Here is a 23,303-nt window from a genome sequence, read left to right on the forward strand (position 1 = left end):
TGTGGTCCACATTAATCTAATTAATTAGCATCCTTTGGGTGTCAATGGTCAGCAGATAGTGGTTAAACTATCTGTCAAGGATACAAGGAAGTCACAGTGCAGAGAGTAGAGATCACTGACGTCTATATATGTGGATTTAAATTCCAGCTTCCTTCCTCTCATCTACAATTTACAGAAGGGCAGGTCTTCTGTTTTGGTTTCAGAAACATGCTCCCCTTTCCCTGCTCACTGCCTCAGATAGGCAGAAATTTCATAAGTACACTGTGAGGGCAGAGACTCAAATGTGTTGAATGAGAGAATCTCAGCGTGGGAAGGGAGGCCATCTAACCCAGCTGTTATGGGTTGAATTTCCCCTTTCCCCCAAACTCATATGTTTGATGTTCTATAAATTCCAACTGGGCAATTTACTTTGCATTTCTGACTCTTAGTTTCCTTATGAATAGAAAGGAGAGGAAAATAATATCTATTTTATCAGGTTGTTCCGAGAAGTTAACATTTGTCCCATTCAATTCCCTAAACTGTCCGTCAAGTTCAAGTTGCCCATGAAATGCTTTGTCAAGGTAGCTGACTTATGTCCAGATGTGAAATGACTATACTGATCCCTGGTCTACCTGTCCGCTGCCTGCCTCACAAAGGAACATCAGAACAGTGTGCCCAGGTATCTTCCAGTTTTACGTCTCCATCTTTAAGCATTCATCAGCCATAAGACTGATAACCTATTTGAAACTCTGGCTTGGTGTTGACATTAAGCTCACCGTTGTCCATCCTTTCCTCATGTTTAGAAAATTGGGACAGAGATTGCCTGATTCCCTTCTCTAATTCTGCATGATTTGGAGAAGATCATGACCAGCTTGCTCAATGGTCTGACTGCAAGTTTGCCCCGGGAGGTTCATTGGTTTTGACTCTGTGGATAGCAGTTGTTCTCAAACTTATGCTGTGCAACCAGATTACTTGGAGCACAGTTGAAACACACATTGTTGGGCCCCACTCCTAGAGTTTCTGATTCACCAGGTCTGGGGTGGGCCTGAGAATTTGCATCTCTAACAAGTTCCCAGTGATGCTGATGCTGCTGGTCTGGGGACCATGAATGTTAAGAATCCCTGCTTTAGAGCAGGAAAGTGGGACTGTCAGTAAAGAACCCAAAGGCCCTGTTCTCCTATCCAAGTAAAAGACTCATCTTTGCTGAAAAAACAGATATAGGAGTTGAGGAGTTCATTATACGTTTGCCCTTCATAGCCCCGATGCCATCTGCTCCTAACCCTTTGGTTCTTACTTGAAATATAAAAAGACTTTTCTGTTTTTCTTAATATTTGCATAAACTCAAACCCATCCTGACTTTGGCCTTCCTGACATGATTCTCTAGGGTGCCATCACTATTTCCTAGTTATGTGTAATAGGGGCAAATGGATGGTGATCAGGAGGATCAGGAGCAGGGAGGAGACCTGGATCTGTCCCTAACCAGCCGTGGGACCTTGTGCAAGTTACTCCTTGAGGCTCAGTTTCCCTATCTTTAAAACAGGGATAATGGCAGTAGTCCTCTAGTGACATGAGATAATGCTTAGCATGGCATGCAGCATGTAAGCATTCACTACGGTAATATGTACCCCTCAGCTGTTTTCCTACATATCCTGTTGCAAGCCATTGAGAGTGGCATGAGGTGTGACTGCATTTCTGAGCCTTTCTGAGTCACCACCCAAGGATGCCTGCTTTTCTTCTGAAAAAAAAAAAAAATGCCTTTGTTGTGAATGGGCAGCCAAGCAAATTAAGAAGAGCGAAACCAAAGGCACATTCAAGGGCAAGTGGCATGGAGAGCCTCAACTGGGGTTTCAGCACGACTGTGTCATGCCCAGGTGCTGGCTGGTGTTTGATGGGATGCTGAAGACCTCTGACCTTTCAGCTTGTTCTCCCTGATAAGGCGCTGCCCCAGGCTCTGAACAACTGCAGTGTGCACGTGTAGCCTTGATGCCCTGCTACCTGCTGTTGTCTTCTAACACCCCTTCTCCAGTGTGGCAGCTCCTGGCCCACTCAGCTCATTGCCATCTCTGTCTCTAGCCCAGTACTAAATGAGTGCAAATTTCTGCTGCACCTGGTGCACCACATTAGAGTGAGACAGTGCAGTTCAGTTCTTGGTTGTGCCACTTAAATGCTGGGTGGCCTCATATAAATGACCTAACTTGTCCGAGCTTAAGTTCCTCTTTTGCAAAATGAAGGTAACAAAATGAAGGTAACAAGTTAACATTTGTCCCCTTCGATTCCCTAAACTGTCCGTTAAGTCCAAGTTGCCCATGAAATGCTTTGTCAAGGTAGCTGACTTATGTCCAGATGTGAAATGACTATACTGACCCCTGGTTATGGCCCTAAAAGTGAATTCTCATTTGAAATTCCCACCAGCAAAGCAGAAGGGTTCCTATTTCTCCACATCCTCACCAACACTTGTTATTTTCTGTGTGTGCGTATGTGTGTTTACTAATAGCCATGCTAGAGGGAATGAAGTGATATCTCATTGATATGGTTTGGATCTGTGTCCCCATCAAATCTCATGTCGAATTTTGTAACTCCTAATGTTGGAGGTGGGACCAGTGGGAAGTGATTAGATCATCAGGGACAGTTTCTTGGGAATGCGTTGGCACCATCCAATGGATGCTGTCCTCATGATAATGAGTGAGTTCTCTTAAGATCCAGTTGTTTAAAAGTGTACAGCACCTCCCTGTCTCTCTTGCTCCTGCCATGTGAGATGCCTCACTCTCCCTTTGCCTTCTGTCAGAACTGGAAGCTTCCTAAGATCTCCCCAGAAGCCAAAGCCACTATGATTCCTGGAGAGCCTACAGAACTGTGAGCCAATTAAACCTCTTTTCTTTACACATTACCCAGTCTCAGGTATTTCTTTACAGCAGTGTGAGAATGTACTAATACACTTATGTACTTAATTTATATTTCCCTTATGATCAGTGGAGCATCTTGTCCTGTACTTATTGGCCATTTGAATATTTTCTTTGGAGAAATGTCTATTCCAAGTCTTTTGCCCATTTTCAAATTGAGTTATTTGGATTTTCTGTTGTTGAGTTGTAAGAGTTCTTCACATATCCTGGATGTTAATCCCTTATCAGGTATAGTATTTGTAAATCTTTTCTCTAATTATATGAGCTGTGTTGATACACTGTCCTTTGACACACAAATGTTTTACATTTCTAGGTAGTCCAATTTATCTATTTTTTTCTTTCATTGCCTGTACTTTTGGTGTCATACTTAAAAGACCATTGCCAAACACAAGGTGATGAAAAATTTCTTGTAAGTTTTCTTCTAAGAGCGAATTTCTTCTAAGTGAAATGTACAATTAACAATGCTTTAAATGCAGACAACCTACAGAATAGAAGAAAATATTCACAAACTATGCATCTGACAAAGGTTTAATATCCAGAATCTACAGGGAACTTAAACAACTCAACAAGCATAAAACAACCCCATTAAAAAATCGGCAAAAGACAAGACATGAACAGCCAATTCTCAAAAGAAGACAAATAAGTGGCTAAGAAATACCTGAAAAAATGCTGCTCATTGTGAATCACCAGAGAAATGCAAACCAAAACCACAATGAGATACCACGTTATACCAGTCAGAATGACTACTATTAAAACGTCAAAAAACAACAGATGTTGGTGAGGATGTGGAGAAAGAGCATGCTTATATATTGCTGGTGGGACTGTAAATTAGTTCAGCCACTGTGAAAAGCAGTTTGGAGATTTTGCAAAGAAAGTAGAACTACCATTCCACCCAGCAATCCCATTACTGGATAAGTATCCAAAAGAAAACAAATCATTCTACCAAAAGACACATGCACTGGCATGTTCATAGCAGCACTATTCATAATAGCAAGGACATGGAATCAACCTAGGTGCCCAGCAATAGTGGATTGGATAAAAAAATGTGGTACATACACACCATATTAACAATACCCATTCACAAGAAACCCTCCCCGATGATCTAATAACTAGAGGCCGTAATCCTAAGTGAATTAACACAGGAATAGAAAACCAGATACCACATGTTCTCACTTACAAGTGGGAGCTAAACACTGGGTATTCATGGACATAAAGATGACAACAATAGACACTGGAGAAGAAGGGAATGGGGAAAGGGTTGAAAAACTGTTGGGTACTAAGCTTAATACCTGGGTGGTGGGATCATTTGTATCACAAACCTCAGCATCATTTAATATACCCAGGTAACAAACTTGCAGAGGTACCCCCTGAATCTAAAATAAAAGTTGAAAAGGAAAAAAAAATCATTAAAATAGTAAATTTTATGTTATGTATATTTTATCACAATAAAAGTTTATTCATACCTCCCCCATATACCCTATAGACAGGGGGTTTATTGGGCAACACATCTTAACATAGGAAAAAAGATTATTTTGCAAACTGCAGTCCATTACTGGGACTTCAAGGTGAAGAACTCAGGAGTGGCTGGTTTGACTTAGTCCACTGCTCTGACTACTACAGAGTCCTGCCTTAAATTCAGCCTATTGCACTTTCCTCCTCACAAGGAGGAAAGTCCCTGGAACTCTTGAGTCCATAGGACAAGTCTTATGTCTTCCCCATATTGTAGCTCTCCAAGTGGCAGGTGGCAGCTGCCACAATCACAGTAGCCACAATTGATTGATTACATGTATACCCTGTGGGGCTGTGGGGGAAGGGGGAAGGCAGGTGATACAACCTAGCCAGTCATGGAGCTGGGGTCTGGACCTTTTGGAGGTGTCGCTACTGCCAAAGCCAATGGTTTTGATGCTAGGCCACAGTGCCTCTTGGCCGGATTCCTCCTCAACCTTCCTCTCTACAATCCCTTGGTCTTTTCTTGTGTGACTTTGTACTACATCCCTCCCCAGCCCATTCTTCCACTTGCAGTGAACACCATGTAAAGTCCCACCAAGGCAAGGGCTAATAACACATGCTTCCTACCTTTTCATTGGTGTCCTATTAGACCCAGCACCCTACAAGGTCCAATGGCCCCATGGAGGGAGAGGATCATTGGCAGAAATCCATTCCAAACCCCCTTCTCCCCTTCTTTTCCCCCTACTAAAAGCAGAGGCTAACCTCACCCATCTCTCCTGCAGTATTTCCTCCTGGGGGCTCCTGCAACTGAAGATGCTGCAGTCTCAGGATGAACAGCCTGTTTGTTTAAAGGGTTTATTACTGGTGCTTAATGCTATTTTGACAGATGAAAGTGAGTCAATTATAGCTGGAAATAGCTCTGGCTGCATCAGTTTCTTCCAGGTGGTTGCCCATTCCCCATTCAAGAGACTTTTTCTCTCCTTAACAAAAGGCAGTGTTTCTCCTCTTATCCCCAAGGACTTCAGAACCATCTCAAGAGTTTCCTCCTTCTAGGAAGAAACAATATTTAATATTTAAACAGTCCATGAGAGGAGGGTTGCCACTGCAGACCTACTCTGACAGGGATGAAATGAAAAGATGGTCCTGACAGGCCAACCTCCAGGATAAATTATGTAGCCCCACTGAGCCCCGTGTCCATACAGGTATCATTCTGGCTCCATCAGACACACATGTGGCTGCTCCTTATTGAATGTCTCTTTAGGGCTTTCTTGGGGGCAACGGGTTTTCCCCGTTGATACCCATCTTAATGATACCAGTGTTGGTCACAGGCTTGGGTGACCACAGTCACCTTCATGAGGACAAGAATCCTTTGTGGGTGGCTCAGAAGGCTTCCCAAGGTCACACTGAGTTATGCTAAGGCCCCAGTGAAGAGCATCCTAATGCCCCTCAGTCAGTGGGGAGTCTGTACACTGAGCTCTCTCATGTCCCTGCTGATCTGCCATATGGTTGGATGGCCAATTGGGTATAGGGCCTGACCCCAAGCTGGGAGGTCAGGAGTGTGGTAGGGTATATATTTGTAACAGGTATCTCATACTTCATATGCTCAAGAAAGAACTTCCTTCCGCAATGCCCCCAAACATGTGTGGGCTTTTCTAGGCTCTTCTATCACAGAATATGGCACTGCCATATTAAGCTTGTTTGCTTGGGCTTGTTTGCTCAAACTCTAAGAGTCATCCTGGATTTTTCTCTTTCTTTCCCCCATTATGGTCCTTAAATAGAATCCACCAGTAAATCCTGCTGCCTTTACCTCCAAATTTTATAGCAAATCTGACCAACTCTTAGCTATCCCACGCCATAATCCTAGTCTAAGCCATCATTATTTCTTGCCAGAGCTATTGCAACAGCTTCCCAACAAATATTCCAGCTTTCATTCTTGCTGGAGGGATCTTTTAAAGACACAACTCAGATCTTCTCCCTCACCTCCTTCACTGCCCCTCAAACTTAAGAATCAAATCCAAACTCTTTACCATGGCCCACAAACATATGTCCATTCTAGTTCCTATCTCTCTCACTAACATCATCTCCTCCCCTTTCTCCTTGTTCACTCTGTTTCAACCACATTTGTCTCTTGGTTGAACTTTGAGCACACCCTCCCACCTCAAGGCCTTTGCACTTAAGGTTCCCTCCACCTGGAAGGTTCCTACCCCAGATCTGCACATGGCTGGTGCTGTTTCGTCCCTTGAGACTTAGCTCAAACCAACTTCTTTCCAGAGAAGACTTTCCTGATAGCACTATTTAAAAGTATCTTATTTATTTGTTTACCTGTAATTTATCTTTCCCTATAAGAAAACATAATTGTTAATGAGATCTGGGACTTTATTTTATTCACTACCATATCTTAGTGTCTAGAACAGAGCCTGGCACATAGTAAGCACTCAATAAATATAGGCGGAATGAATGTGTGTAGGTTTTAAAACGCATCTACAAATTGGCACTTTCCCATTGAGAGGCAGGGTCTATGTCTACTTCCCTTGATTCTAAGCTAATTTAATGACTAGATGGCTAGTAGATGATAATAGAAGTGACACTATGTGGTCTTAAAATGTGATGCAGCTTCTGCCTTGGTCTCTGGGCCACTTGTGCTAGAGCCTGGGCCACCATGTACACGTCTGACTACTCTAAGGCTACCATGCTATGAGGAAGCCCAATTTAGCCCATGCAGAGAGATCATTTAGAGAAACCCTAATATAACATAAAGAGAGGGAGAGAGACGCATGGTTAACCCCAGCTGCTTCAGCCCCCCACTGTTTTACTTCTAGCCAATCTGACTGCACCTGACCTAAGAACCATCCGGGTGAGCCCTTCTCAGATTCTTAGCCAATAGAAATTGTAAACAATATAAAATGAATGTTGCTGTTGTTTTTTTAAGCCATTAAGTCATAAGATGATTTTTACTGCAACAGAAAACTGGAAGAGAGTGAATGAATGATTAATATTAAACTATTTTTCTTGTGGCTGCTCTAATGGGCACTAGTAAATTCCTAGCCAATTTACTGATCCAAGTGCCAGGGAGATCTATGCCAGGTCACATGAATGGGAGGAAACAAGGAGGAGATTGGGAACTACTACTTGTTTGGCTGGGGCTGTTTAAGAATGCCATCCAGGTTGACATGGACTTCTTGATAGGAATAGTTCAGACCCTCCTCAACATTTCCTATTTGTTTTCCTTAATTCTTGGAATCTCTTTCCTGGAATTAGAGATCCAGGCCTAACCAGGAGAATCCTTAGCTAATTAGTTACATCAAAACTCTTCTTAAAGAGAGTGGATTCCATTGCTTTAACTCTCCCTGTCTCTTTCATATTGCCTAGGTAAAGTTCCCTTCCATCTTAGAGAGAAGAGCGTGTGGACAAAAACATCCTAGGAGACGCTCCTTTGAAGATCTCAGCCCAATCAACAAGATGTGCTCTGCAGAGTCAGAGAATATTGCACTGAGACATAAAGACGGCAATGATTGATGATAACATTAAGTGTTTCTACCGAAATATACTAGGCATTTCACATCCATTATCTCATTTAGTCTTCACATCCTCCAATGTTACCATTCCCACTCATATTTCACTGAAGAGGCAACTAAAGTTTAAAGAGATTAAGGTGAATTACTTGAACTCAAGTGCATCTGATCCTGATTTTCTTGAAAATCACACACCTGGGATGGTATGTGACTTGCCAGCCACTATCTCTCTTCCCATGTTCATGGCATCTGTTCCCACTGAGCCTCGAGACAGCCCCACCCCCAGGATCATTCTCAACTCAGCTCTCTAGGCAGGCACTACCCACTGGTCAAAATTGGCATGCCAGATGAAACTCATTTGCCAAACCCCCTCATCTCTCAAGGAATGGAGGCTCAGAAAGGCCAGGTGACTTGCTGAGGCCATCCAGCAAGTGAGTGGTGGAGCTGGGGTGGAAATGCACCTGGGAAAGGGATACTGCCTACCAAGAATCCCCCACACTTAGTGACGGTCCTACTGGCCTGTAGGGAGGCCACTCACCCGCGAACAGCATGCAGCAGGCGCAGCGAGGGGTATGCAGTGCGCACATTGACATGGTGCTTCAGGATAAGCTCGTTGACCCACTCAACACGCTCCTTGCCGCCCCGGGCCATGAAGGCAGGGATCCACAGGATGCTGCCATTGAGGCTGTGCAGCCGCTGCAGCAGCTTCTCCCGCCACGTGGCGTTGACCAAGTCCTCAAAGGCCCGCTGGATGACCGAGGGGTTCATGGTTACCAGGTCTGTCTTGAGCCCCACATCCCGGGCGTACTCTTGTACTGGGGCCAGGTTGCACCTGCCGGAGAAAAAGGCAACATGATCCTTTTGGGAAAGCTGAGACCCCTTCTTCTATTTAACTTGATCCCATCCTTTGCCTCTCCTTGCTTCTTTTTCATCCCCAAACAAAGACCCAGGGCATCTCTCCACACTCACAGACCCCTCCCATTATCCTTTCTCCTCCTTTTTCTGCCACAAATGTTTACTGAGCTCATACCATATACCTAGAACTTCGCTAGACCCTGTGGACGTAAATGCCTGTCTTCTGGAGTTCAGGATCTAGGAGAGGAGGAAAGAAACAAGTAAGCCAGTCCTCAGTCCACAAGATGATGATGCTGTTGCCAAGAGTGACCTGGCCCATTAGGTGACAGAGTGAGGGATCCGAAGGCAGACTTCCAGGCTCTAAACTCGCTTTGACACTTTCGACCTGTGTGATTCTGGGAAACTTGCTCAACCTCTCTGTGCTTCCTGAGACCTTCCATCACTTTAGCTATGATAGAGATCACAACAGCATCCCTCCCAAGGATTAAAAGAATTGCTACATGCTCAGTACTTAGAACACTACTGGATATAGTAAGAGCTTGATAAATGCTAACTGTTGTCATCATTTTTATGGGAAGGAGGATGTCAGGTGGACTTCCCTGAGGTGGTGACCACTAAGCAGAAGTCTATTAGTGGACAAGGTACATGAAAAGAGTGCTTCTCCAGTTTGCCAAGTCAGAAGAATCACCCCAGGCACTCATTAAAAATACAGATTCCCCAGTTCCTCACCTGGAGATTCTGATTCAGCAGGTGAGCCTAAGCATTGATACCGATTTTTCACAAGCCGTTCCTCTTCAGGTAGTGTTATAGCCAAGCAGTTTAGGAATACCATGCTATAGCACTGTGGGCACAAGAAAGGTATCCAAGGGCAGAGAGGTGGGAAACAACATGGGTGTTTAGGGAAAGGCAAGTGATTTGGTCTGACTGGAGTATATTGTGTGGAGGAGATGGGGTTTTGGAGGCAAGCAGAGTGAGGTATCAAAGGACTTGTGTGCCAGGGACTTGGTTCTGAGGGCAATAGGGAGCCACTGAGGGTTCTGGAGCAGGAGAGTGACAGGGATGGTTTAGAAATTTTGGCCACAATTAGAAAGCAATGAGATGAAGTTGCAGTATGGATTGGAGGGGATGGAGTTGGGTACTGGAGGGCAAACTAAGAGGCCACTGCAAACTCATGTTGACAAGTCAGGCTGCCTGGGTGGACAGCCTCTGCTATTTAACCTGATGACTTCCTTGTGGGAGACCCGGCCTGGGTGTGCATACCTGGGTTTCCTGCCTGTGCCTGGGACTGGGATGGCAGCAGAGGACACTGCAGGGGAGGTCTGGCTGCTGTCTGGCACAGAGGATTTAATGGTGGAAAAGCCCTTTGACCAGTGAAAAGAAGTCTGAGAAATCCAGTTAAGAGTGTAAAAATAGAGGCTGGAGACATGAAGACAAGGGATCGCAAGTCATCACCAAATGAAGAAATCCAGGAATGCACCATTTATCCCCCTTTAAGCAAGGACTTTCCTTTTTCAACAACTGGGGAGAAAAAATGGGTTAATCAGAAAGAAAACTCCTATTTTTTGAGCCCCTGGTGTGTGCCAGGCACTGACCCGTCCTTTAACATAGGTCAACTGATTTTATTGTGACCCAGTTTTAATCACCATCCTGTTACAAGTGAGGAAATGGAGGCTTAGTGTGTGAGAATTAACTTCCTCAAAGGCCTGGAGCTAGAAAGCGAACCACCAGGAGTCAAGCTCAGGTATATTCGACTCAAAGAGCCTGTTTGTGATTTCAGACTGAATGCCCTAAAATATCCCCTCTTCCCATCCCTGCCCCTAGGTCTTGCTATCTTTAACTGTGACTAAACACTGTAAAGGGATAGGATTGCCCTGGGTCAATTCCCCTTCAGGAGCCCTTGCCACAGGCCTCAGAGACTGAGGTGTCACCGTAGTGACATCAGTCAGTGTGGGGCTGCCCAGGTCTCAGTTACTCCTATTGCCTTGGAACCTGGCTGAGCCAGGCTTCCAAGGCTTTCCTGAGGGTCTAGGGCCAATTCTAGGCCAAGCTCCAGGTCCTGAGGGCAGGGCCAAGTGGACTCCATGCAGTTCAGATGGACTGGAAGCAACCATGGGGCAGGAGGGGCTGTGACAGAGGCAAGGAGAATGAAGGAGATGTGGCACCTAACCCTGGCGGCTCACAAGGTGGCCCAGAAAGGTGAAGCAGGAAACACACTCCCAACTACAATGATGGCCAGTCTGGGATGCCACCTCCTGGAAGATGTTGTGGGCAATGGGAACAGGGGCTGTGTGCTCCTTGCAGGCAGGCCCCAGCCCTCATTCAGTATAGGACTCGGCTCACAGTAGGGGCTCCATACCTTACCTGCAGAGGCACAAGAAGAGGGAGGCAGGGAGGGGCTGTGAAGTCCAAGCTTTTCCAATGACTGTGCCTCAGTGAGGATGCTGGGGTCGGGGAGCTCTGCCCTAAGTGGACTGTCTAGACGTCTTCCTTCCTCACCAGATGTGAATTGCTTCATTTAGGTGAGAAGGAGGCGTTAGGAAGGGGTTCAATCTGATCCAGGCTCTCTTTTGTCCAACAGTAGGCCAGGCCTCCCAAAGTGACTTCTGGATTGGCTTGGATCCGGGCAGGAGAGGAGTCACTCCCTTCCAGAAACCACCACACCCACAGGTACACATTGAGGAGTACTCTGCAGGGTGAGAGAGGCAGCTTGGGCAGGTTCTGGAAGCCAATTACCTGGTCCACAGCCTGGCTCCAGCCCTCACTAGCTGTGTGGCACTTGCCTCTCTCTGCCTCAATTTCCTCACTGCAAAGCCAGGATAAAAACAGAGTACTCCATACACAGTAGTTGTGAGAATTAAATAAGTTAATAAACATGAAGTGCATGGAATAGCACCTGGTACATTCCAAGTGGCCAACAAATGGTAAGGGATAACAATGATGATAATGTGGTTTATCCATGGAAGAGCATTTGTTCATCAGATTCTCCTTATGGAAGAAGTGTGTGCATGCGTGTGTGTGCATGTGTTTGTGTGTGTGCCCAATGAAGTTCTGATCCCCAAACATCTGGGAGCTTATACTCTGCACACAGGATCCCAGATAGACACAGTGTCCTTAGCCTGGCATTGCAGGATCATGGGGCTCTCCTGGGACCAGCCTCCCATCCATTCCCAGCAGCACTATGTGCAGCTGATGCTTGCTTGAGCAGTGCCCTGCTTGATCCATGCATCTGCCTTCTTGCTTCCATGCTTCTCTTCATGCTGCTTCCTCCTTCTCACCACTTTCACTGGTCAAAGGCAACTCACACTCCAATGCTGCTTCTGCCGGAAGCCTGCCTTGAACTCCCTAGGAGGTACTAGGTTTTGCAAGATCATTGCATTTTGTGTGCCATGTGTCCCACCAGGACTTACAAGCTTGTCTTACCCACACAGAGTTTTCTGAGAGGGGGTGAGGTCTTGCGTGTCTGTGCGTTTCTCCCACAGAAGTGGTAGGGTGAATGGATTGAAGACTTGGACTGGCAGAGACAGAAAGCTCTATCAGGAGTTTCACAGTGTCTGCCATTCTAGCAAAGCCACATGGAGGCCCTCCTCTGACCTGGCACAGCCTTGGACAGGAGGCCCGGAGATGGACACAGCCACTCTGCCCTGGAGGAGCTCACCACTTGGGGGTGAGGTGGGTGGAGTGGAGACAGAGTCCCCAGGGAATTAACACTTAGTGTCCTTGTTGTGTGGGAGACACCATCCCAGGCATATTCCCATATGCCATCTCATTTAATGCTTGCAACATCACACTCTCTTTATTGTTAGTGTGGGGCTTTGGCCTGTAGCATATTTCCAAGTACAGGACATGGAATAAAATCCTAGATGAGAAGAACCCAGAGGAACAGTCCCAGCAGGGTGGAGGAGCTAGAGCCACTGCTGGGTACCATATCCCTGATGTCAAACGTTAGTCTGTACACAGTAGGGCTGCAAAATCTTGTCCTAAAACACCCCTCAGGTCCACCCCAGAGACCCGTGGGAGTTTCAGAGCCATGGACATAGGCCTAAAGGACAAAGAACAACTGCACTTTTTGAAGTAGCTTGCTCCTTGGCATTTTTGATCCATATTTTCCACGTATGTATGGATGGGTGTGGACATGACTCCCAGGAGTGAGGCAGAGCACACCCCGACTGCGCCTCTCCACGTGCAGTCACACACCAGCAGTGGCATCCCCTGGGGTGCTTGTTAGAAATGCTGAGTTGCCGGCCCCACCCTAGACCCCAAAACTCTGCATGTCAATAAGCCCAGGAGACTCCTGTGCACGGTAAAGTCTGAGAAGCACTGGGCTAGAGCACAGACCGTATTCATAATGAAAGAACCTCAAGGCCAGCCAGTCCACCCAGCCCGTTTTACAGATGATAAAACTGAGGCCCAGAAAGGCAGAGAGATACATCCCAAGTCATGTGACAAATGGGTAGCAAAGCCAAGGCCCAGCTTTGAACTGCACACTGCTGACTATGTGAAAGGGTTCCAAAAGGAAACTGTGGCCAAAATCTGCCTCTAAAAATTCCTGGGTCAGGACTTCATGGGCTGTGTGAAGCTCACTGTGGGGACTCATGACTTGTGACAATGGAAGAGGCATGGCATTAGGTCAGAAAGCCCCCCACCGGATACTGCTGGGCACTCCTGGAGGGGATCCGACCCCCTGGGAGGAGGCCTTGGCCCCCACACCCTCACCTTTAACGCCCAACCGTCACTCCTTCTCTGACTTCAATCAGACAGACCTGCCACACTTCCTTCTTCCTTTCCCCTCCCCTCACCCTCCCTCCACTAGTCTTTAGACTAAAGGGCTCTGAAAAACAGGGACTGAGCTGTTGGATGTGCCAGGGCCAGACGGACCTGGCAGAGGATGACAAAACTCTGGCTGCCAGGCTGCGGTAGCATTTCAATCCCAGCGGATGCAAGAGTAAAAACACGGTTTCTTCCCATGTCCCAAGGTTTAGGGAACTCTATGATAAGGTGGCTTCCCAAAGCCCCAGGACAAGGCTATCTTTGCCTCGAGTTGGTCCCCACAGAAACATGAGAATGTATGCAGTTCTGCCAGGGCTGGGGAGCCGGCTGGAATGAAACTCGAGGCCCTGCATGCCCTAATTTTGACCGAGAGACAGCAAAGCCTTGTTTCCATGACTGTAGTGGGTTGGGGGTCAGGTGTCAGGGCCAAGGGCAACCTTGTGTGCAAATGTCCCAGGCAACTAGAAAATGAGAGCAGATATTTTCGAGAAAATAACGGTCAAGTACAAAATCCAAGTTTCTCTGTTACTCCTGCAATTCCCAGATTTTGAGAACAGGGTAATAAAGTCACTAGTACAGCACCCCCTTCCAAGACACTTACAAGAGTTTTGCGAAGTTGAACCAACAACTAGCCAGCCCAGGAGATTTTCTTACCAACCTTTTGTACCAGGCTCTACCTCAGGGGATCAGCAAACTTTTTCTGTAAAGGGCCAGATAATAACATTTTCTGCTTTGCAGGTGATATGATCTCTCTGTTGTGACTCTGCAATTCCACCCAATGACTTAACCGTGCCCAGTGACTCCACTCTCTTTGTAGTGAGACAACAGCCACAAATGATATGAAAATGGGTGGCGTGGCTGCGTTCCAACCAAATTTTATTTACAAAAGTAGGCTGCGGGCCAGCATCTGCCCACCTCTGCTGTGGATCAGTGATTCTCAACCTTGGCTGTAAATCAGAATGACCTGTGCTCCCTGGGTTGCCCGCACCCCTGCCACGCCTCTCTTCCCCTCTCCCTCATTGATTTAATTGGTTTCAGGTACATTCTAGACATTGGAGGCGAAGCTCCCCAAATGATTCTGATGAGCAGTCATGGTTGAGAGTAGGGGCTAACTCCGCCAAGGCCTCGTTTCAATCTCTTGGGACAACTGGCAATGCTCCACTGAAACAGCCTGCCCGCCGCTCTGGCCCCAGAGTGCCTGCTGGGGCGTGTTACCTGATGACGAAGCTGTGGGCGTCAATCTCCTGCCCACAGCCGCTGTTCAGCAAGACCCCCGAGTTGCCCACGATGGCACAAGTCCCAAAGTGCTTGTTCTTCAGTGGCGAAGTCCTGGGGAGGAGCTCGTAGAGGTTCTGAGACACATTCATGGTGCTGTCTCGATCGAAGATGTAATGAATAATGTCTCCAGGCTTCAGGGTTCCCTTTAGGACAGAAATGTCCTTTTCAGCATCCAAGAACTTTAAAATTTGCTTCCTGTGAAAAGCAAACATGCGTGAGGAAAGTCTCCATGGTGCCAGCTGCCCTTTGCCTGCCCAGCTTTTCCTGTCCGGGGTCGCCCTGCAGGGTGGCTGCAGCCCAGCCAACACACAGAGTATGCTGAGAGTTCAGATGCCCTTGAGAACGGGTTCCAGGCAGGGACGGCCAGAAGTGGCCCAGAAGCAACTATGGTGGTGGCCAATATGGGGGTTGCCAGGGTTACACCCTCTTCCTTTGCGAGGTGAAAACTGTTCGGGGAAATCACTCCATTAGGACTGGAGGTGAGCTCCTCAAGCGGGCCCCAGAAGGAAGGGTGGCCCATTACCCCAGTTTCCTCAGCACTGCCTGGCCTAGGCACTGAAAGTCCCATGTCCCTGAAAGCCCCTCAGTCTGGGGCACACCCAGACATTTGGTGACCTTACATTACCCTCACTCTCTTAGGGGGATTTAGGGCCACCCTGTGACAGGGATGAAAATGAACAGTTAGGTACAAAATCTAAGTTTCTCTTTCACTCCCACACTTCCTAGATTTTGAGAAAAGGATACTAAAGTCTAGGAGCAGAAAGCCAGATGATAGGTGCCTCTCACTCCTTACTGGCCCATTTTCTTCCACGGAAGCTTTCTCTGGGCAAAGGAGTTTTCTGGGGGGATGGATACTGTGACGTGTATGGACATTTTCCGCCTCTGAGACACTGAGAGGATGGCCTGCCATCCTGCAAGCTGGAGCATGTCTGCTTGCTCCCCCCCTCTAGTTGCTATCTAGTGTTTATGGGTGGGGGGGATCATAAATATGGACCCCTTCCTGGTCCCACAGAGAAGGGCTCCTTTGTGTTGTTTCAGAGCGAAGGACAGCTCTCTAGACTCTAGGGTAGCTTTGATTTAGAGAAAGTTCTCGAATCGAATCATCTAGCAAAGCACAAAGAAAAGATCGAGTGGGGTCAGGAAAGGGATGGGTATCCTCTTGGACTTGCCAAAAAAGCTTCACCTGAAACACACAGCCTTCCCCTAAGGAGCCTGAGAATCCTAGCTGGGGGTTTTACTTAAGGAACTGTTTAAATCACCCGAGATTTTTAGAAATGATTCCAGTCATAAAGAGAAAGAAATTGGGTACCTAGATAAGCTGAAATTAATTTCATATTCTGCTGCAAATTCCTATCTAGAACAGATACAGAGATGCTGTTCTTTGTTTTCGGAGTCTTGGAGGTGCAGAATTTTCATGCCCTTTGCAAATGTGAGATGCTGCAGGATGGCTGTCCCATCTCACAGATAGTACCACTGAGGCCTGAAAGCCTGCTGGATTTGAGATGTTCACAACCTGTGGTACATTCCAGCAGGCTGCACATTCAGTCACTTGGGGAACCTTTAAATACTTCAAATCTCCAGGCTTACATGTGAGAAATCTTGATTCTGAGAGTGGCCCAGTTCTCAGCATTGCTCTCAAAAGCTCCCCAGGTAACTTTAATGTGTGTCCAGGTTCCAGCGCCTCTGGGGAAGTCAGGGGGCAGCTAGAACGCTTGGTAAGCTTGATGCTTCTCATCCATTATCTTTCCTTATTAATGACCTGCATCTCTTGCTATCATGTAGGGGAAACCACCCTTGCAGAATAATTTGTATCTGTTGATGGAAAACAGAGGCATTGTTTTTATTTACTGTGCTTTACCAAGGATTATATGACTTGACAAACTAATATAGTTGGGAAATGCTGAAACCTTTGCAATTACTTACCCCAAGGTATTTAAAAACAAAGAGAGCCCCTAGAAAGCCCATAAATAAACACCTCTGTGAGTGAATTAATTTCTAACTAATTATGAGAAATTACCATCAATTATTAAACATCATTCCAAATCACTTGCAGAATCTTTTATTATGAATACTCTTGGTGATTAATTGAAGCTGGAGGAAATTCTTTTTCCCTCTGGGTGAAGGTACGTTGTTGCTGCTGAGGGGACTGTGTTTGCAGGGTCTTTATGAAGGACATAGTCTCGTCTTTACAAGGGGTGGGGGAGCTATTTCTCTACCCAATGGTTGGAGAAAGGGACATTGGGGACCATGGGTAGCTCATACTGGCAGGAGGATTTCATTCACGGTGGTGTAGTGGGGAGAATGGTGACCCCCCTAAAATATATGTCCACCTCCTAACCCCTGGAACCTGTGAATGTGACCACATTTCAAAAGAGCATCTTTGCGGATGTAATTAACTTAAGGATCTGGAGATGAGATTATCCTGGATTACCTGGGTGGGCTCTGAATTCAATGACAGGTGTCCTTACAGGAGACAGAAGAGAAGAAGACAGAGGCACAGAGGAGAGGGCCACATGAAGATGGAGGCAGGGGTTGGAGTTCTGCAGCCACCAGAGGCTGGAAAGGGCAAGAGGATGGGTTCTCCCTTGGAGCCTGCAAGGGGGTGCTCAGAATTCTGGCATCCAGAGCGGTGCAAGAATAAATTTCTGTTGTTTTAGGCCACCGTGTCGGTGGTAATTTGTTATAGCAGCCCTAGGGAACCAATGCAGTTGGGGTTGCTGACTCCACGGTGCCCCTGATCAAAGGGGGCAGCTGTTAGGGTTTTGTGAGGGGGATGGAGGGCCACCAGGAGGCCTCTGAAGAGGCGCTGAGTAAGGAGTGCAGGGTGGCAGGGAGTCAGCTACTTCAGATGATTTCTCAGCTGCCAGGTCCCCAGAGCTCATGCCTTTCAACTCCCCAGCCCTGCACAGGTCCCAAAACTAAGCTTCAAGAACTAGGGTACAGGGGCATTTCCATTTTGATAGTGAGCCTTGTGGCAGGGGCAACTCCCTGCTCTGCGTGGCGCCATTGCTGGTGGCTGCTCTCCTCTCTCCCCATAGTATGGCCTGGGATGGTCATCAAGGCCTTCCCCATCTGGTCCTGGCTACCATCCCAACCTCACCCTCCTATTCCCTGCCTCCTGCTTCCTGCTCCTGCAGCAATGTTCATAAGCACCAGATCACAGACTCTGTGCATGTGGGAAGCAGCTTGGTGAACTTCTAATTATCCTTCAAAACCTACTGCTCCTGGCCAGCCTTTCCTGACCAGTCCTCTTACAAAATGAATGACTCTTTGCTCAGCATGGCCTCTTTATTTCCATCTATATATATGTAAGATGCAGCACCACCTAATGTGTATGTCATACCATGATGTCTTGTCTTTGCTTATATTCGTGTCCCCACCTAGCATGTCTGATTCATGCGAGCACCCCCGGGGTCCCAGCATGATGCCTGGAACTAAATATTTGGATTATACTTACAAATATTTGCTGGGTCAATCATGGCTACATCTAAACTAAGTGTCCAAAATGCTGAAGTTGTAATTCCTTCTCTACGGTTCCCCATTGCCACTACCCCATGACGGCTGCAGTGCTCTGAAAACATCACTCTGCATAGATCAGGGCGAGAGCTGCTCTCTGGCTAAACAGACCTCTGCTTTCTGGTTGGGTGTCCTGTCAGTTCCTGGGTTCTCCGGATGCCCCTATGGCTCTAGGTTTTCATTTTCATGTTGTCGGGGAGGAGCAGCCTACGCAAGCCACAAAGGCTGAGGGAGGGAGCAACTCTCCAAGAACAAACTGGAGGACTGTCACTGAAAGGGGATGTGAATCCCAGGCAGGCCCCAACAAGTAAGGACTCTTTATGCCTGGGAAGAAGCAGCCACCTGTGGCCTCCACTGCCCAGGCTCCCTCTGCTGCTGACCCGAGACTCAAGGTTTGCTGCTTCTGAGTCCAGGACCTCAGCGGGTGTTCCTGCCACCGCCTGGCCCCAGTCACCAAATGCACAGGCTGGGCCGCTAGGCTTGTCTGGGGTTTTTATTTCCAATTGATCACTTACAGATGAAACCTGCCTCAGCGGGAGGTAAACATTTTATTTCTATCCTGACTTCTTTAGACGATGAAGAGCGGCAATTTGCCAGTGTGTGCTGAAGACCAAGTCTACTTCTTGTCCTGTAGGTAATTACCAGTACCTGATCCTCAGAGAGAGTGTCTGGTTATGTCTCCATTTGGATGAGGCTGGCTGGATGTTGTGCTTGATGCTTTCATTACTTCTGTCAACAACAGCTGGTGATGAGGAGCCATTTATTACAACTTCAGCTCTGGAAGGAGCAAAAAAAGGAAGAGGGTAGACATGATGTGTTAGCAAGCCCATGACAAGTCTAATAGTTTTGTTTTTGCACGGGCTTGAATGTAAACTTCTCCAGAAGAGCAAAATTGCAGTTATTACCTGAGAAGAGAAGGAAGTCTATTTATCTTCCAGTAATGCACAAACTCTGTCCCTCAGGTATAACCTACATACATTCTTGGAGACAGGAAGGAGGGTGATAAAACTATTTTTCTTCCTCCGCCCCCAGTGATTTTTTTTTTTCCTGGTAAAACCTGGCAGTCACTGTCAGAAGAGTAATATTTCTTATTCAAGTTATTGATAAGAAACTCTACAAGGAGCAGGTATATGAACCACAAAGTATCAAATAATGGGCTTCCAAACTTAAAGAGAAAACAAGAACTCATACCAGGACAATGTAATCGTAGCCTGTGGCTTCCCCCTCCTCCCTGGCGGCCCCATCACTCTTTGAGGGTGACTCTGAGATGCTCCTGAAACATGGACCTTGTTGCACAGTCATCTGTGCTGTGTCTGTCCCTCATAGGAGACTGTAAGCAAGGGATCTCTAGCATTCATTTTATATTCCCTAGTGGTCTCACATAGCGGGTGCCCAATAAATAAGTATTGTTGAATTTAGGTTGAAATCGATCCTGGGGGAGCCTCGGGTGAATGAAAGAACTGGCTGGCTTCATATTCCCTGGGTGGATCATGATTCTGGGTAAACACCCCCTTTCCATCTGACTCAGGAACACCAGGTATTATAGGACTGGCTTGAATTCAGAGGCTTGAAATCTATGCTAGTAGGTTTCTATAAACTAGGTTACAATTCTATCTTTGAAGGCAGTGTAAGAGTCAGCCGGCTTGCTGCCGGATGCACACAGATGTATGTGGGTCACATCCAAAGTTCTTTTTGTCTGTGCTGACAGCAGATTCTCCCAGTTAGAATAACTGGATTTGTGATGACAAATTCTGAAGCTTTAAAGAGTTCAAACCAAACATCTATGTCCTCTCCATTTATCTTGAAACAGCCAAGTTAAAAAAGATGAAATCCTGTTAGTGAGTTCTAAACCCGACGCTCTACTTTTTTTTTTGGAGACAGAGTCTCACTCTATCGCCCAGGCTGGAGTGCAGTGGCACGATCTCAGCTCACTGCAACCTCCCCCACCCAGGCTCAAGCAGTTCTCCTGCCTCAGCCTCCTGAGTAGCTGGGATTACAGGTGAACGCCATCACACCCGGCTAAGTTTTGTATTTCAGTAGAGATGGGGTTTCACCCTGTTGTCCAGGCTGGTCTCGAACTCCTGACCTTAGGAGATTTGCCTGCCTCAGCCTCCCAAAGTGCTGGGATTACAGGCATGAGCCACCATGCCTGGACCTACTTTGACTTTTGTGGGTAGAGAAGGAATTCATTTAGGGGTGCATGTTGTCTCACATGTTCCCTTCACCCACCCACCTCCATTCCTCAGTATTTCTGACTCCTGGCTGATATCACTTTTCTCGAACTCAAATGTCTGTAACTTTGCAGAGGATAGAGAATTGATGAGTTTTGAGTAAGGCAGAGGAACTCTTCCAGTATGCAGGCTTAAGGGAGCTTCTGAGAGGGTACACAAGACCTAACCCTTTGGAATTTTTACTGTTTTCATGCAAGAAACAGAGGGTACAGTGGAAAGATTTCATAAACTGTGTGACTGTGGGTCAATCATTTTACCTCTCTGAGCCACAGATTGCCCATTTATAGAAACAGGGTGTAGAAGAGACAGATATCCATCTCGTGAGGTTCTGGAATTTTCAAAGGAGCACCGACGTTTCTGGCATGACCCACTGGCTGCCACTTCATGAGGCTCTAGCAGGAGCTGGCATTGCTGCATCCTTTTGGTACCACCAACTTCTATGCAGACCACAGGCAGGGGCACTGACCTCAGGGACACAGAATTAGCGGCTTTGCCCAAGCTTCGTTGAAGCCTACCTCAGTAGGTAAGTGCGTAGGCATGCACAACAGAAACGCTTTAACGTTGGTGATAAGGAGTTATCGTCCTAAGAGGCTAGCTGATGTGCTCATCAGAAATCAGTGATTGGGCCCTGGCATCTCATGGCTTAAAGTGGGTTCAGTCTAGGGCGATGCTTCTCAGAAGTGCCATCCCTTGCTTCTCATCCAGTGCCACACTGGATGGCACCAGGCTCTCAGGAAAGAAGGAGCTGCAGAGGAATTCTATTACGGATACTTGGAGAGGGCACCTGCTTGGAAACCTCCAGGAAAGGTTTCCAGACTTCTCCAGGACACAAGATGGTAAAGGTTGGAAAGGGAGAGAGATAAATGCTGGTGTGGATAATGGTAAAATTTCGTTTCTCTCTCCACCTTCCAGGGTGAATTTGGATGGCATCCTGCATAGCCCATTATGGTCTTAAGGGATTTTAACCCTGGCTCAGTTGCAGTCTACCTTGGTGGACTTGGAAAAGTCACTTCAGATTTCCAGCCTTCTTATCTGTAAAATAAAGGGGATGGATTAAGTAACTCCAGGGTCCACCTCGGTTCACAGGTTTTACACGCTCTGTGCTGCACAAACATGCTGGATTGGTGAGTTGACGTACTCCTCTTCAATGAATGTGTCCTCCTGTTTCCAGTCCCTTCCCCCATTTCCAAAATGACACTAGAGGTACATCTCAGGCTTAAGTTGCTTCACCTCCCAACTCCTGAACTTCACCCCTAGTGACCTTCCTATGATGCCACAGATATATCCACAGTGGTAGTAACAAGCTTCAAATAACTACCTTTAACATATCAGGTGCTGGGCTAGATAGATCCTTATATTTGGTGGTTCTAATCCTGAAACACTCCTCAAAGACACTGCAGTATTATTCTAATTAAATGGGTGAGCCAAGGCTCAGAGGGGTAAAATCGCTTGCCTAAGGCCCTGGCTAACAGACACCAGGGGTGAAGCCAGAGCTGCCTGGATCCCAGGACTGTTTTTTCTACTTCTCATACTTGATTAATATGAGACTGTGGCCCCTCAAGCTACCGCGAGGACTTGGGCTTCAGGGGCAGGATCTTCTTTCTCCAAAACAGGGCCATCATTTCCTAACAGAACAGAGAGGGACTTAGGAGCACATGGCCTTCTTTCTTTCTGTCATATTTGCATTTCATCTGGCATAACACAGGCTTCATTGATAGCTCCAAGGTGGCTAAGAGGTAATTAGAGAGCTAGAAGCAATGATGTCAGGGAAAGAGGGAACAGTTTCTCGAGTCAGTCATGCAGGGTCAGGGACAGATGTACTTCACAGGTCTCATACAGAAAAGAGATCTAAAAAAATATGGAAGGGCAAATAATAGACTATCCTCTGCATCATATGGACCTCTTATTCCTACAATGACCAAAATAAGATATTTAGAAAGCAAAACGAGCCCCTGATTTTGTGGAGTAGCCTTTGTTTACATCATATAACTTGGCACTTCCTTCCACTGCTCCTTAAGCTCAGGCTTACAAGACTACAGGTCATAGCTATGGGGCACGTGTCATTGATGGAGAATGGGGACTCAGGAGCATGGCGCAGCCACAGCCAGGGGCAATCCTGGCTTTGCGTGCTCTCCTGCATCCAGCTGTCCCCTGGCAATGACTGTTCTGCACCATTACATGAAGTAGAAACACTCAGAATTTGGAGCATACGTTCAATAATCGGGGTTAACATTACTGTGTTGACTCCCTAAATATTTTAAGAGGTCTCAGCAAAGTTTCTGAATGCTTTATTTTCCATCTTAACCTCCTGGACAAACCATTTACCACAATGAAATTGAGTGAAAATCCTGGTTCCCTTCAGGGTCTCCATTGCTTAGCAAACATGCAAGTTTGAGTAAGCTCATTGGCGTCCTAGGCATTGCAAAATGGGTGGGCTCTTTTCCAGAAAGTGACTCTTACCCATCTGCATTTTCCATCTCTGCAGCCTCTAGACCTTGGGCCATTTCATGTGATCTTCCATTGACAGCTCCCCCCAAAAGTGATTAGGGAAATGCAAAGCCAAAGTGAAACGAAACAGATCTATTTGCTAAGTAAGAAGGGCACCATCCAGCAAAGAAGAGAAGCAGATTAATAGCTGCCTTACAGCAAAAACAAATGAACACAAAATCTAATTTACAAACCTATTAGATTTGCTATGTAAGCTGTTCACAGCTGATCTGATTGTACCTCTGCCTCCCGAATTCCTGCAAGACAAAGGAAATGCATTATTTATAAACCCAGCGCATCTTTGCAAAGCCCTCTTCAATTGCCAGGAG

At 46.7% G+C, this 23,303-nt stretch overlaps 1 protein-coding gene across 1 annotated transcript in view; it reads right to left on the reverse strand.

Annotated features, from left to right (window-relative positions):
• Positions 1–23,303, reverse strand: part of ST8SIA2 (ST8 alpha-N-acetyl-neuraminide alpha-2,8-sialyltransferase 2) — a 76,762-nt gene that overhangs the window by 15,440 nt on the left and 38,019 nt on the right. The window contains exons 2-5 of the mRNA XM_007990483.3: positions 23,169–23,231; positions 18,905–19,033; positions 14,678–14,935; positions 8,379–8,672 (exon numbers count right to left, since the gene is read on the reverse strand). Of these exons, the coding sequence (XP_007988674.1) occupies positions 8,379–8,672; positions 14,678–14,935; positions 18,905–19,033; positions 23,169–23,231 (744 nt within the window). The remainder of the gene's footprint in view (positions 1–8,378; positions 8,673–14,677; positions 14,936–18,904; positions 19,034–23,168; positions 23,232–23,303) is intronic.

Source organism: Chlorocebus sabaeus, chromosome 29 (genome assembly GCF_047675955.1).
Source record: "Chlorocebus sabaeus isolate Y175 chromosome 29, mChlSab1.0.hap1, whole genome shotgun sequence".
NCBI lineage: Eukaryota > Metazoa > Chordata > Mammalia > Primates > Cercopithecidae > Chlorocebus > Chlorocebus sabaeus.